Source organism: Melanaphis sacchari, unplaced genomic scaffold, assembly GCF_002803265.2.
Source record: "Melanaphis sacchari strain LSU unplaced genomic scaffold, SCAv2.0 Contig72_pilon_pilon, whole genome shotgun sequence".
In the NCBI taxonomy this organism is placed as follows: domain Eukaryota; kingdom Metazoa; phylum Arthropoda; class Insecta; order Hemiptera; family Aphididae; genus Melanaphis; species Melanaphis sacchari.
The window spans coordinates 975,387-991,664 of NW_020271519.1; the positions used below are offsets into that span (position 1 = coordinate 975,387).

At 25.9% G+C, this 16,278-nt stretch overlaps 1 protein-coding gene across 1 annotated transcript; it reads right to left on the reverse strand.

The window, feature by feature from the left end:
* Nucleotides 1-441: 441 nt before the first annotated feature.
* LOC112600801 (zinc finger MYM-type protein 1-like) lies at nucleotides 442-2,898 on the reverse strand. Its single transcript, XM_025348103.1, has one exon. It carries the CDS (start codon nucleotides 2,896-2,898, stop codon nucleotides 442-444), a length of 2,457 nt encoding a protein of 818 aa, XP_025203888.1.
* Nucleotides 2,899-16,278: the final 13,380 nt, after the last annotated feature.

The following is a 16,278-nucleotide window of genomic DNA, read 5'->3' on the forward strand; positions in this document are numbered from 1 at the left end:
CGTTATTACGCAATATTACATTGTTACATTCATTAATTGTTGACAAAAGAGATGCCATTTATTATTTATTATTAACTATTATAATATTATACATGTTTTTCGTATATTATTGTTATTAGGTAGCTTATATAATGATTCAATATAATGACGTACCGTAGGACGGTGTGAAAAAGTTAGTTAAATCTAAAATAGAATATTCTATAATATTGGTTTCTTGTATGTCAATATCTTATATCCTCAGGGCCGGATTTAGAACAAGTGCCGCCCTAGGCCATTTTAAATATGCCGCCCCTATCCCAAGAAAAAAAAAAAATGATGTTATTATTTCCAATAAATTTATTTCAATTTTAAATAAATTAGGTCAATAGTCATTATAAACAAAACAAATAATTCTAAATTCTAAATAGCAGTGTAAATGTTTAAATCTTATACCTATGTTATCTATAACATTTTACGACGAACTTTTTTAGTCGCGAAATCGTCGATAATATCATCATAATTTATACTTCGAAGCATCTCAGATTCTATATGTAGTATTGATGTCGCATTTAATCTATCTGACTCCAAAGTTGAACGAAGATGCGATTTTACTCTTTTTAATGCTGAAAATGACCGCTCTGCTGTACAATTTGTTGCAAACGTGCACAAATACATACGTAACGCTGTTGTGACGTTTGGGTAAATATCTATTAATTCATCTGTATACAACATCTGACAAAGTTCTTGAGCGCTTCTTTTTTTGTCCGATTTAAAAAAAAGATGATCACGCAAATGAAGACATTCATTTGTAAATGATTCTTCAATATCATTAGGATATTGTTCTATAAGTGCCCTAGTTTTTTTAAAAATAATTTCCTCGTCAAAACTACATATATTCGTAAGAAAATCAAACTTGACACATAAATCTTTATACGAACTGCCACGTCTTACAAGTTCAGCTTTCAATTTATCCAATATAACGAAGAATACATTTATTCTGAAATCTTCCTTGCCTGTTTCTGTTATCACTTCATTCATTGTTTCGTCGAATTGACGTTTTCTTTTAACAGTTCTCCGCTTGTCTTTTTTATACTGTATTTCACCGCATATTTGTATAGCTTTTCTTTCATATTCTTCAAAATTATTTCTAATTCTAGATATATACTGCTCTAAAGATCCATATAATTCAACGACCATTCCTAATTCAATATTAACTGATTGAAGTTTTTTATTAACTATATGAAACCTTTCTAATACTTCGTTCCAAAAAACAGCCATAAAGCACATTTCTATAGTATTTAAAGGTTTCAAAAGAACCAAAGCGTCAAATTTTGTTACAGGTTTTTCATTGGCATCGTCAATAATAGCCTGTAAAGCGTTTTTAATTTCACTCCAAGAAGTATATAAAGATTTACCCGCTTCGTATCTTGCTGACCATCGGGTTTGAGACAAACTTTTTACACACTTGGCCTTTTTTAAATAAAATAGTAAAATTTCCCAACGATGGGTAGATGCTGTGAAAAAGTTATATAATTCTTGTAGATACCTAAAATATGTTGTCGATTTTTCACAGCAATCCACGGCAGATATCCCCACAAGGTTTAGGGAATGTGCTGAGCAAGGAACATAAATGGCAAGCGGAATGACTTCTTTAATTCTGGCTTGAAGGCCAGTGTATTTACCAGCCATGTTACTGGCATTATCATATGATTGCCCGCGGCAATTTTTAAAATCCAAATTATATTGATTAAGTGTATCAAAAACTGCATCAGCAAGTTGTTCAGATTTATGCCCAGTATTGGCAATAAACTTTAAAAATCGTTCTATAGGAGTACCATCTTTTGAAAGGTATCTTATGATAAAAGACAACTGATCAACATGGGATACGTCGGGCGTCGAATCAACGCTTATCGAAAAATACTTTGAAACTTTGACTTCTTCAACTATTTGTTTTGTAATTTGTTCTGCCATAATTTGTATAAACTCTCCGTATGTCTGTGAAGATAGATACGATGTATTACCACTACCGATTTTACCGTAATGGCGAATATGTTCTAATAGAAAGGGGTCAAATTCTGCTAAAAGTTCTAATGTCATAATAAAATTACCACTATGATACGACCCAAATTTTTCTTCACTGCCTCTCAGTGGTAACCCTCGAATTACTAAAGAACGTACAGTAGCAACTATTCTTTTTAAAATATTTCGCCAATAATTGGTTTCTTGTTCTAATTGCAAAACAATTTCTTGGTTTATTTTACCTGCAGTTTTTCCCCTTTCAATTAATGCAACTGTTGAAGTTTTATGAGGGATAGAATTTTCGTGCTCGTTTAATTTTCGTACAGCATTTTTCCAATCATTAAAACCAATAGTTACTAATGTTGATAAATGTGTACTTCCAAAGAGTCGACATGGTGCACAAAACACTGAACCAGTAGATTTCGAAAACACTAACCATGGTCGTGACTGTACTTCACCATTTATACGTGTTCTAACAAATAATGATTTATTTAAAAATCTATTTTTGTCAGGATACTCACGTTTAGAACATGTAAAATCATCATTTAAATTTTGATTTATTCCGTGTTTTGCCACATAATCGCGAGTTACATCATTAATAATCCATTTAGCCGGATCATTATTATCAATATAAAGTGTATCTGAATCCACATTTAAAGTAGAAGTTGTTAAGTTATTAATTACAAAATTCGATTCGCACTTAGTCATTTCTTTGTCGTCAATCGTTTTTAAATCATGTTGTTGATCATTATCAGGTGCATTCAAAGAAGACGGTGTAGTAGGTTTAAAGAAAGTACTTAGTTTAGGTATTTTATTTAGAACTTTAATCTCTTTATATTCTTTATCTTTGGCTCGCTTTTTATACTCTGAACCACTAAAACGTTTACGACCGTCACTCATGTTGAAAAAATGTTAATTGCTGTAAATTTAATACGTGAATTATTAATTATTAAATATTATATTGTGTTGTCGTAATATGCACTGCCCGACAATGACGAACAATAAACTGAAATGAAGTGTGGTCGTGTGTGATGTGGATACACAATATCTCTCGTCAATTTCTATATATATAATATTATTATCGTAATTACTTTTAGGAACAACTCATATTATATACCTAGGTATCTTATCTTTATAATTCACATTACAAGAAAATTGATTTCGTGTTATTGATATTTTAAGTGTCATGCACTCGTATATTTTACACACAGATATCTATACTACTAATATACTAATATATATTTCTGTCTTCTATATAAAAATCTGTGATTTTATATTACGATTACGATAAATACGATAGCTTATTAAGACGCAGGCCACAGAATTAACCAATGTGTCAAATTCATGGATTTACTTTTATGTTTTTTAAATACTTATATCAAATATTATATAATATTAATTTACGCAGACACGCAGTTACATAAATGCATAAAATATTCATATAATTTTTTTTTTATTTCTTACAAAATTTGCCGCCCCAAAAAAATTGCCGCCCTAGGCCCGGGCCTCACGGGCCTAGGCGTAAATACGGCCCTGTATATCCTACTATAATATTGAAACGTGTACGCAGTATTGAAAGAATAATCGATTTGAATTTTAATGAATATTACAGTTCATATTTTTTACTACCTAAAATGCTACAAATTACAGACGTATTTAAAAAAATACTAGAACAAATTACACATTTTATATTTATTTTGAGAAAATTTTGGTGTAGGCTGGCTACAATCATTATTTTAACCAAATTAAACTCACCTATAACTCAAAATAGTATGTAAAGAAAATATTACGACTTTCAATATAATGAGTGTGCACCGTTAAAAGAATATCTCTATATGTGCTTGTGTAAACACTAAACATGTCTAGGTTTGGAACGTGAGCTGATTAGTCAATTTTTATTTACTTTAAAAATAAAAAGTAAAATGGTGTTCAAATATTCTGAATATTGGTATTCAGAACACAATAGGATTTTATTAAATCTATTTAAGTTCGCGTGCGATATTAAAAAAGAGTACCATAAATACCATACTAGCATTCACATCCTTTATACATTTCTACCTATTGTCTAATTAGTTAAATACTAACTTTGTATTGAATGTATGTGTTGCGATCAAAGTACGAAAAACAGATAATATATATACATTAGCCGGCTAAGGAAAGATGACCATATTTATGAAAAAAAACAAGATAAACAATGCTGACTAACTCTTTAAAATAAAAAATACTTTCAAACATCGTTTTAATATTTTTATAAAAATGTTTAATTAATTTTTGTGTGTTAGATATATAGATTATTGAGTTATTAAAAATGGTAAAAAAACGTATAGGTTCATAATCATACTGTGCAATAGCAAATATGTTAACAATACAAAATGTCCCTATAGTCTTAGTTTCATACTTTCATAGTTATTAACAATAATTGTTCATCGACATCGACACGTGATGGTGGTTATCTAATACTGATGTTTATAACTTTTAATAAAATTGTGGTTTCGATAATTCTTTATTATAAAACTGTATTGTATTTTCCATGTACAGCAGCAAGGGGAGGAGGGGTATTTCTTTCACTCTCGTATAGCATATATGATGTAATAATATCGAGATAACGAGGCTATTTTCTAAAGAAAGGACAAAAAGTATTCCATTCAAAGTTTTTCAAGATGTCAAAAAGACATGATTCTGAAAAATCAACAATCCCGTTTTAGATAGGACGTATGGTCACCCCGGAATAGAGAGAATATTTAAAAATATTATTTATATAACGTACTTTATTTCGTAATGATCTATGGAAAAGTTACTTACTCTTTGATAAAATAACGATTAATAATTTAATGACAATCTAATAAATAACTTTTACATATTAATAATTTGATAATAATCTAATTAATTACTTTTATTTTAAAAAGTAAGATTTGATTTTTGAATGGCTATATAATTATTAAACTATTTAAAGTTGACCATCGTATCAACATAATCAATTTACAACGACAATAGCTATACATAGATAACTTAACGTAGGTATAACAGTATATCTAAGTGCCCGAATTAATAAGACTTAATACTTTATTCACAGCACATATCGACTAGTGTATAAATTAGCTAGATAATGTTCACATTATACATATTATTTTGGGTGGATAATGTATTCATTACCATTTTCTGACAGTTTTTAAAACCCATTTTATTATCACGTTACATATAATTCACATACATTTCTCGTTTTTTCTATTTCTTTTGCATTAATTAAAACTAAAATATACATAATATGAAATATAATTTTTATGTGTTTTACAAAAAAAACATAAACTTATACGAAGCAATTAATTTAATAAACATGATCGCATATTTATGACCACAATAAACGATAGGTACTGTAGTATAATAATTATTGAGATGATGCAAAAATGAAAACAACTGGGTAAAAATTTAAAATAACTGTTCATATAAAAAGCACGTTATTACATTAAAGTTTTATAACTTCCCGTCGACTAAAATGTATTCCCATCTTGAATCTTACACAATATTAACTAATAATATAGTCACTTGTTATATTAAGTAGACACTTATAAGACATAAGTTATATATTTATATGTAATTAAGACTGTAATTAGTGTGACTGATTATTTTTGTACTCTGAATCTTATAATTCAGAGTTTCTTGGTATAATATTCTCGAAATCTCGCAAACTTTATACAATACATACATACAAGGAAACTAAATTTTAGTCAGCGTGTTTTTTAAGTATTATGATATATTCATTATATTGTTTTACATAGTGCTTAAGCTGATGAATACTTGCAAATAATATGCGCGAAATAACTATGAAAATGTAAATCAATCTTGTAATTGATATACTGTACTACGCATAATAGGTGATTCATTTCATATTCCAAAATACATGAATGTTCTTACAATTTTATGTAAATTAAAAATATTATAAAACTACGTTTATACAATATTGTTAGAAGTGTAACAGGTTAATTTTTCTTCTACAGTTATCTTTTTTTGAATAATAAATTTACTGTTATAAATTTTCCAATTCAATTCCCGTTTTTGTATTGTATATTTTAATATTTACATATATTTTGAATTTAAAAACAGCAATTCACACATTTAGTATAATTTTACATTACATTATATTATATTATACACTTTATCTGATAAAACGAGTAGTCACAATATAGGACGGCGTAATCGAAAGAAGAGTATATTCGATAAATCATCATTAGTTGTCCAACGATGAAAGTGTTGTGGAAGGCGTAGAGTAAATCGCTATAAATTACAACCGAAAATGGCAGATAATTAAGTTTTTGGGAAGGCGCCGGAAGTTGAACATCTGTAAAGATGAAAAATACAGTTATACTTGTTCGAAACGTCAAATTATCAAAAACCAATGCTCGAGATGTTCCGGAAAATTAATAATATAGTAGTTACCTACATTTGAAATATATCTACGTTATTTAATACTCAAACAATTTGTGGTAGATGTTATAGGTTGGCTCATATACAAATCACTGGAGTAAAACAATAATAATTTATTATAAGTACCTATAAAGTAGTCTAAGTTATAAAAGATTAAGAGGATTAAAGAAAAAATATATTGTGTATAAAATATATTACATACGATATTAAATATTCGTATTAATAGCAATCATGATAGAACCTCGCTGAAAAGATAGATAAAGATGGATTAACTGTACGATATATTATTATGTACAGAATTTAGATAATATTGTATATTTTACTATGTGTATGTAAGTATGTTTATTTTTTTATGTTTTATTTATTAAAACAATATTATTGTAAATTGTGATAAAATCAGTAATTATTATTATAAATTTTTAGTTGAGTAAACTCATAATACTCTGTTTATTCATTATCACTAAATTCTATTTATTTTAACTAGGAGTGTAGACTAATGATAAAATGCTCATTATTTGTAAATTAATATACAAAATAAGAATTTCTTTTAAATTCTACATATTATTATATAGTCTTAAGTAGAATACAGTTGATCAATATATTACGTGAATTAAAATTCTTTAAGAAAAGGAACTTTTAAAAATGTATAATAACTATATAGGGACAACAAAGTAACCAAATTATTTATTTGAAAAATCTATAAATTTCAAACTATACTAAACTAACTTCATTATAGTAAATAGAATCACAACTATTTTCATTAATTTTATATTTATAATGGAAGTAATCAATTCGAGTGTGTGGCTTTCTCTATCACTTTTTCGTAGACAATTATATTAACCATATCGATTTGAATTTTTATTTTTAATTTGTACTTTAGTTTTTATAGCAAGATTATGATAATTGTATCGATGTCCGGGGATCATAATTTGAATAAGGTACGCATATGATGTATAATAATTGATTAATTTCAGACATATTAATCGCTTACTGGAATATATACTGGGTACTTACATACATTACATTTCTCGTTTCCATCAAAATCGTACATTCATTCTTTCTAACAACACTAATTTTTGCAGAGAAGAAATATTGATCACGTTTTCATGAAAACAATACAACAATTTAATACATAAGTTCATTTAAAATACCAGGTTTATACAATATTATTGAAATACAATTTACTATAAATATTAATGCATTCGTTTTTACATAATTATATTACAAGAATAATTAAGCGATAATAATAGCCGTAATACTAATAGTAATAATAATAACTCTTAAATTGATAAAATGCATATAAAAATAATAACATCAATAACAATGATAATAACGTTTGTCAAATAAAAAGTAAAATAAAATAAATATATTTTGTATTTTTAATTATTTTTAAAGTTGTATGATATATTCCACACAAATTATTACCAGAAATTTAAATAAATATAGTGATATAGGGATCCGGAAAACTCATGAGTCATGACATTGGTACTGGTACAAACACACAAAGTTTTATTATTATTGCTGTAAAAATTATTTTATTAACATTTATAACAGATTTTTTTTCAACTTTGTACATAGCTAGTTTTTTAAAAAAAACTTACCGTATTAAAGCTTTTAGTGATATAGAAATTGTGGGCGGGACTTTTTTCATCTAAATCTTTTTTTGCACAAAAATATTATAGCACTTTTTTACCATGTTTTTATAATACACACTTTAGGAAAAACCTTATTATTGATTTGTATAAATTAGTTTTATAAAGCCAGAAATTACCACGAGGAAGCGACATTATTATAACTAGCCAAAAATATATTGTGTATTTGTACATTAGTAAATATTTGTCATTTATTAGAATAATATGTTAAAAATAAAAGAGAAAGAAAATATTATAATAATTTTAAAAAAAAAAATAATAAAAAAAAATATAAATCGTCAAAATATAATTATTAAATTTTTAATTTATTTATAAATAATTTAAATAAAGTGTGTATTATAAAGATATGGTAAAAAGTGCTATACTATTTTTGAGAAAAAAGGGAAAGAGTATTAAATTATTTGGACGAAAAGAGACGTGGGCAAAAAGCGAAAATTTATTTTTGGGTGAACAGGGTCTTGCCCAGAAGCTATTTTGGTGGAAACGTATTACGTTTCTACATAAATATGTACAATGAGATGTTGCTAAAATATTTGTACTTCTTAATGATGGCACATTTTATACTACAGAGTGACTTCCCTGATTTTCACATTAGAAATTATACAAAAAGTATTGAAAGCTATTGATTTTAAAAACATTTATTTTTATTTTTATTTTTCAAAACTTAAATTAAATTTTCAAAAAAATGTACAAACTCAAAATTATTTGATGGTATATAAACCGAAAAAAAATTGATTTTTTTAAATATCTGTAAATAAATTAGAGTCAAAATATTTTGAAAAATATCATGTATAGAAAATTTAAGTATAAATATTTTATCAAAAATGTAATATATTAAGAATAGAAAAATTATCTTCAACATGAAGATTGAAGCATTTTTACTATTCCAATAGATAAACTCTCACATAAATATAAATTTTGAAATCAATGTATTCATAATTTATCACTCCACTCCTAATTTAAAAGAGTGAAGATATTTTTATACTTTAAATAACTTTACCTTTTCATGCACGAGATTTTTTTTTCTTAAAAACGAAATATTAAAATTGAGTACCAAATAGTTTGTTAAGTTCTAAATATTAGAAAAAAATAAATTTTTTGTAATTTGTTAATGTTTTTGAAAAAAAATAACATTAAGAGAATGAATATTTAACTTCATTTGTTTCAAAATAGATATTGATTTAAGAACCCCCGTGGTTTGGTGCAAATAAAATACGTGGATGATGCAACTAAAATGTTCTCTTGACAAAAAGTTCACGCTCTCACTTTATCAGTTGGCATATTGTGTTATAAATTTATTGTTTAATTACTTATCATAATTATTTTTTATTATGTAATAACACTAATAACTACCTGTACATAGTATCTTAATAATGTTAGTTAAACATGTAGCATACTACGTGTCTGGTTGTAAGTGCTTATTAAAATCAACAAATGTTAATGCTGTTTTAATGTATATATATGTATATAGCAATATTAGGTACATGTCTATAAGTCGTGTTTTTAATTATCTTTTTTATAGTGTTCACGTGAATTTCATTCTCTGTTTCAAATCGAATAACATTTTTAAAATATTAATATTGATTTTAGGTACAATATTAAACCGAAGATTGACATTTCAATGAAGTTCGCCATCCTCACAACAATTTTTTTTATCCAGTCATAATCCCGATTGTCTTGCAATATGATCAATAAATCTTTGTTTAAACTGTAATCCGCTGAGAAGTAATTACTAGTAGCTTTCCCTGGAACGGCATTCCAACATCAATAAAACGTATAGTTAAAGGTTTTATAGTTAATCGTTTTTCATCAAGAAATAAAAAAAATTATTAATAAATGTGTTTATAAAAAATAAACTAAATTTTTAGTATGCTGCTTATTATGGTATTGTCATGTTGAAAAATTAAAAAAAATTACAAAAATTTTTATGACAATATTACGCATTAATATTTAAACAAAATAATGTATATTATAATTGTATTTATAATAATTTATCATGTGTACAGTAATTAAAAAAAATAATTTCGAGGTCATATATTAGTAACTATTAGAGATTAAGGTCAATCAAACATATCAAACTCCTGCATAGTAATTGTTATGTGATGATAAATAAATAAAGGCTTGTCGTTGAAGGTCATAATTTGGGCTGTTAAAAATAAGCTTAAGATTTCAAAAAAAAAAAAAAAAAAATTGAAAACAATACTTAATTTTCACGTGACAAGTCATACAATAAAAAGATGTAATTGAAAAATAAAGACGATACGATTTAAGGAAGCTAACTTAATAGATACATATACTATTGTAAAAATAATTCATTGACAATATCTTGCTTTATTAAAATACTAGTATAGATATAATGATCGATTTCCACAAGAGTATTCACACTATCAAGATATTTAAAAAAAAAAAATTATTTATGTTTCTGTATTGGATTTTTGCGTTTAAAACATAATAAAATTCAAAGTTATTATTTATAAACCGTACAACCCTATGAAATATACAAAATCGATCCAATTCATTGTTTGATACTTGCTTTTATATACTGTTACACGTTAGAAGTAAATTTTTTTTATTTTTTCAACACATTATGTGTTTACAAAACCTGCTTTTCCTTTATAGCTGTAAATTCTTAGCCGCCATCATCACAACCCTCACAACTTCTATTTACATCCCGTCGGGATGACGCATAGTATCGCTTTGTTTGCTGTGCAACATTTATATATAGGAGTGAACCAACCCCGACATGCATAGAATTCCTTTACCGGCTTAAAAATATTTTTCGACCCGCAGTCTTGCAACAGTATATTATTATATATTATGTGAACTAGGTCAGTAGTTTAAAAATATAATACCCTGGCTGCAATTTAATCATACTCGAAAAGTATCTTGCTGCAAGGTCAAAACATAATAAATTCTAAAGGGGATTTCGTGTACAAAACGAGAAAAGAAGTGATATGTAAGTATTATGATAATAATGCCGTGCACGTGTGTATATCTGTACAATCTTTATGAAAAATTAAATAGCGAATATAATTATTCTATGATATGAAATATAGCCATGTGCATAACACGACGTATCAATTATCAATATGTAGGTATACATGTACCAGAATTATACATTTATAAATTGATTATATACATTGATATATACAAGGTGTTCAATATGTTGGGAAACGGTATTTTTTTTCTCCCCTCGTGAAAATTTTTGAATTGCGATTTTGAATATCAACAAGGATTACAAAACGTATATTTGAGAGTATTTTTCAAAATACCGTACTCATTATTTTACGCATTAAGGGTATCAATTTTAAATTGTTAAATAGCAATTCCATATTTTTCTAATTATTCTATAGAAAATGAAAAAAAAAAATAATGATCATAGTCATTGAAATTTTAATTTATTTTGAAAACTTTTTGAAATATGCTCAATTTACCAAAAACATAATAGTCAAGTAAAAATGAAAATTTAAAGATGTTATCAATCATTTTTAAGGTTAATTAAAAATATTCCTGATGAAAAAAATATTTGTATCTCAATTTTTTGACAGAAAAAAATCGATTAATATTACCCTTGTATTATCTATATTTACAAAAAATGTATCCGTAAAAACAAACAAAAGGTCAGAAGTGCAAGTGCTGACAGTGCTATTGTTAGTTTATAAAATATTGTAATAAGTCAGTCACCACAAACATTCAACTGTTTGATTACCAGACCAATTAGTACGTACTACTGTTCACCTATTACATTATTTTCAATAATAAAAAGTGCCTGTAATGATTTCGGATTCTCAGACTCGTGATATATATTTTATAATAAGTGCTAGTATTTTAACACCCGAAGTTTTGTCAAATATTGTATCGCGAATAACATGAAATATGACCGGTCATTGAATCAGCTTTGACCTATCTACATATTATCATATAATGATAAGCTCTAACTAAGTAACACGTGCGCGGACTATGGCTATCCGTGCTGATCGATGACAGCGACAACTTTCGAAGCATGGTTTTAGTCAAATTAAAGGGCCTCAGGTATAGGAAGGAGGACCAGGAATGCCACACACGAGAAACCTTCGGGACAGCATATTCAGATGTTCCAGAGCCGTTGAGTCCTTGGCACTTTCACGCCTCACGTTTTTATACGCTTAATGAAACTAACTCGTGTTAATTAAATAAACAAACTATTTTCAATAAAAATCGACTTAAGTAGTCATTTGTCATCCACGAAATATAGCGACGGAAAATAAGGTATGCTATGTTCCAAGTATTGCCTCATTACTATCAATTTTAATAACGGTGGTATTATTATTATTATTATTATTATTATTATTATAGTACTTACTGATAATAAAAAAATCCCGATATTTTTGCTAAAATTTTGTTATTTGTCTTATGTTATCGCATTATCACATTAGAGCCTGCTTATCTCAAAATATTGTCATGCGTTGATAATACGATATTAAATAATAGACATAATATTGTATGAGTTTGCCTATCAATAATCATTGATCACGACCACAATGGCGACGGCGCACATCCAGTAAAATCAAGTAAACTAGTTAAATTTCTAAATTCAGTTTTGCAAGATTTGAACGTGTCTATATTATATTGTTGTTTTTTCATTTGAATTTGAGTGAAATATTTTTAAGGTTATATTACTGGGCTTTAATATTTATGCATAATACATGTATGTATAGTATACTATATATATACACAATATTATGTAAATGTCTACAAAGTGTTGTTTACCAAATTTGACTGGTGTTTTTATGCATCATATACATCATGAGAACTCTTCTTTTAACATTTAGTTAATTGATTGATTTCTATGTAAATAAATCTATAGCAACATTTTTGTTTAATTTTAATTAGTCATTCACAAAAGTGTGAATTGTTAACACTTAAGTATCTCATTTATCTATCTAGTCAAAAATCGAAATATTACCTATATTATTATGATTCATTTCAAAGTTTTTAATTATTTTATTGCCTACGTACTATTTATATAATTCACTAAGACGTTTTTATTATGATGTCTTTATAATATATTTCATACAATTTATTGCATAGGTATAAATCATTTTATTTTTATTTCATACATATTTACATAATTTAATTTTTATATACCCAATACCCATAAATCCGTATACACCTGAGCTCTAGTAATTATTAATGATTGATAACATTTAAAAATATTTACTTTTTGTTTAATTACCTACTATAAAATATTGTACACAATAAACATCATATAGATAACAGGAAAGTTGTATGAACAGAACTGAAATGTTTTTATGTTTTTCTTTAAATCTATATTTTAACTATAATCCTTTAGTTTATTTCAACAACTATCGTTATTTATTCTCCCGTGTCTATAAAAATATGAAAAAACATATTGTTTGCCATTTAAGTATCAAAAGTAGATACATCTTGGAAGTTAAATAAAAGTGGACCGAGATTTTTGAAAAAAATTCTTAAAAATACATTGTATGGTCTTTATTAATATAGAAAATCATATGGGGAAGATAATCAACCGTTTTCAAACTTATTGAACACTCTGTATTTATATATTTCGCGGGCTACGAAATTACGGAGTATATATAAATAAAATAGATAGTTATTTATTTCGATTGAACATTTTTGTTTTTAAAATATTCAAACGATTGATTTAAACCGAAGATAATATTTCCAATGTCATTTTTTTAGCCTTTTAAAATAAAATAAAAAAATATAATGAATAAAAATAAAACAAAAGCATCGTATTTTTGAGTTAATCCATGAATAATCTATTTTTATTTCATATAGAAGTTTATAATGCATATTTGTATTACAATCGCGTGTTATATTTTTCTCTTATAAAAATATAAAGATCGATCAAAAGATACTTGACTATTTGAAAGACAACATTTCATTCCATTATGTCAAGATATAGTAGTTCGAGTTTTTGGACCAGAAACATAGAATTGACATTTAAACGAACTTTATTTACTCTGAAATTGAACTATTGATTATTATCACAAAAGGCAGCTCTTAATCGATATGATAACAGTATACATTTATATTATATTATTTTTATTATTATTTACATCATATATATATATATATATATATAAAATTATATAACACAGAAAAATATTACTTAATTGTACTTATTAAAAAATAAATGAATTTTAGAAATATCAGTTTAACAATAATTTATAGATCAAAAGTGTTAAATAATACCAAATAAATAATGATTGCCACTTATTAAAAAATAATTATATTAACATTTAAATCGAATATCTGTATTTAATGTTAGTTTTTTTAATTAAAGCAACATAACATTGATATGATCACTGTATTATGAGTTATAATAGAAACAAATATTCTGAATCACTTGTATTTTTTTTCTACTAATTGTACTTACCTACATTTATTTAGTTTTAAAACAATACGATTAAATGATACTAATAATTTGAAAATTAATAAATTTAAGTTTTTATTTCTTATTTTACATTTTTTTTTTTTAATTAAACTTAACTTTGACTTAATCAAGCTATTAAAAGTATGTACAATTCGGTGTATTAAATAAATAACAATTCAATCATTTATTTTAAAATTAATTAGATAAAAATGTACAAATCAGTTATTTTATTTTTCGTGCTTTAGATATATGTAAACAGTTTCCACGTGTACTACGATTATGAACATTGAGATATCTTTAACTATTTGATGAATCATTTATTATTATCACAATATTGAATATAGTAACAACGTAAATGTGTATAAATAATCATCTAAAATTTCATAATGCTAATTAATTATGATATACAACTAATCTACATCAAATACTAAAATGTCTATTTATAACTAATTATCACAGACACGAACATATTTTATTACGTATATTATATTATAGTTGAATTGCATAAAAAAAAAAGAAATTATAAAATAATATGTAAAACTTTATACAATGGAATTCCGCCGATTAAACTAAAAACGAACACGGTATTCGTATATTATGTTTAATGTATTTTACAACCTAATTGATTTTAAACAAAACCATTTTTATTGAAATATCTAAACTGCCGAGTATTATTAATCATAATTCATAAATAATAATAATTAAATGTTCGAATGCTCAGCTATATAACAATTCCAGTTATTGTTTCATGCCAGGATTTTAGATGGGTTAGGGGGGAGGGGTATAGATCGGATACAATAGAAAACCTTTACTTCGTCACGTACTTGAATTGCGGTTCTTTCTATGAACTAAATAAGTAGATATTTAGAAAGCTGTAAGACGTAATTGATAATAAATAATATATATACCATATTTACCTAACTTTTTGATAAAATGCCACATTGATTATAATATTAAAACACGCTCATTTATGAATATTTAACTGGATAATACTTTGTCGAATTACCAAATATTTTACGATTAACACAATAATTACGGCGGATCCGACAAAAATGATAATTATTATGAAACAATACACAATGTATACATACATGCAAAAATGCAAAAATGTAAGAGCCACAAAATTACAAAACTATTTTACTTACTACAATAAGCTTCAACTACGATGGCATTTGTATTTCGATGTAAAATAGTAATAAATACAATGGTTCATTTGTACAATCTTTTGAGAGAAAATCCAAACAACGACAAAGAAACTAGATGTACGTATAGTAATACATATTGTATAATATGAATTAAGTAACGTAGGTACGTCAGTAAATAGTGAATATAGTGATAAAGTACAATTATTGCTATGATCAAATCAAACAAAGTTATTAAATGCCTATAAAGTTTCCTGATCTATCCAATTTATCAGATTATAACAATTTAAATGATTACATTTTTGGCAGTGTTTCCATAATCCATTAACAATATTTGATATAATAATTAATAGAATGTAAAAAATTATTAGATATTGATATACACATTAACGTTACAAAATGAAATTCAATTGAAATTTGAATTCTCTGTACCTTTTAATATATTCTTATAACCTGCTATATTTTATTATACAGATTTAGTATCTGTATTGCTATAATCCCTACATTTTTATTATTTTTAACTTATTAGTTATTACGAACACTTCAGTAACGGTAGGATGTATCTCATTAATTGCAAACCATTTTGCTGGTTAAGACTTACAGAGATTGTCTGAAACACAAGTGACTAGTAAAACAGAGCATGGACATGAGTTGTGTGATCCTG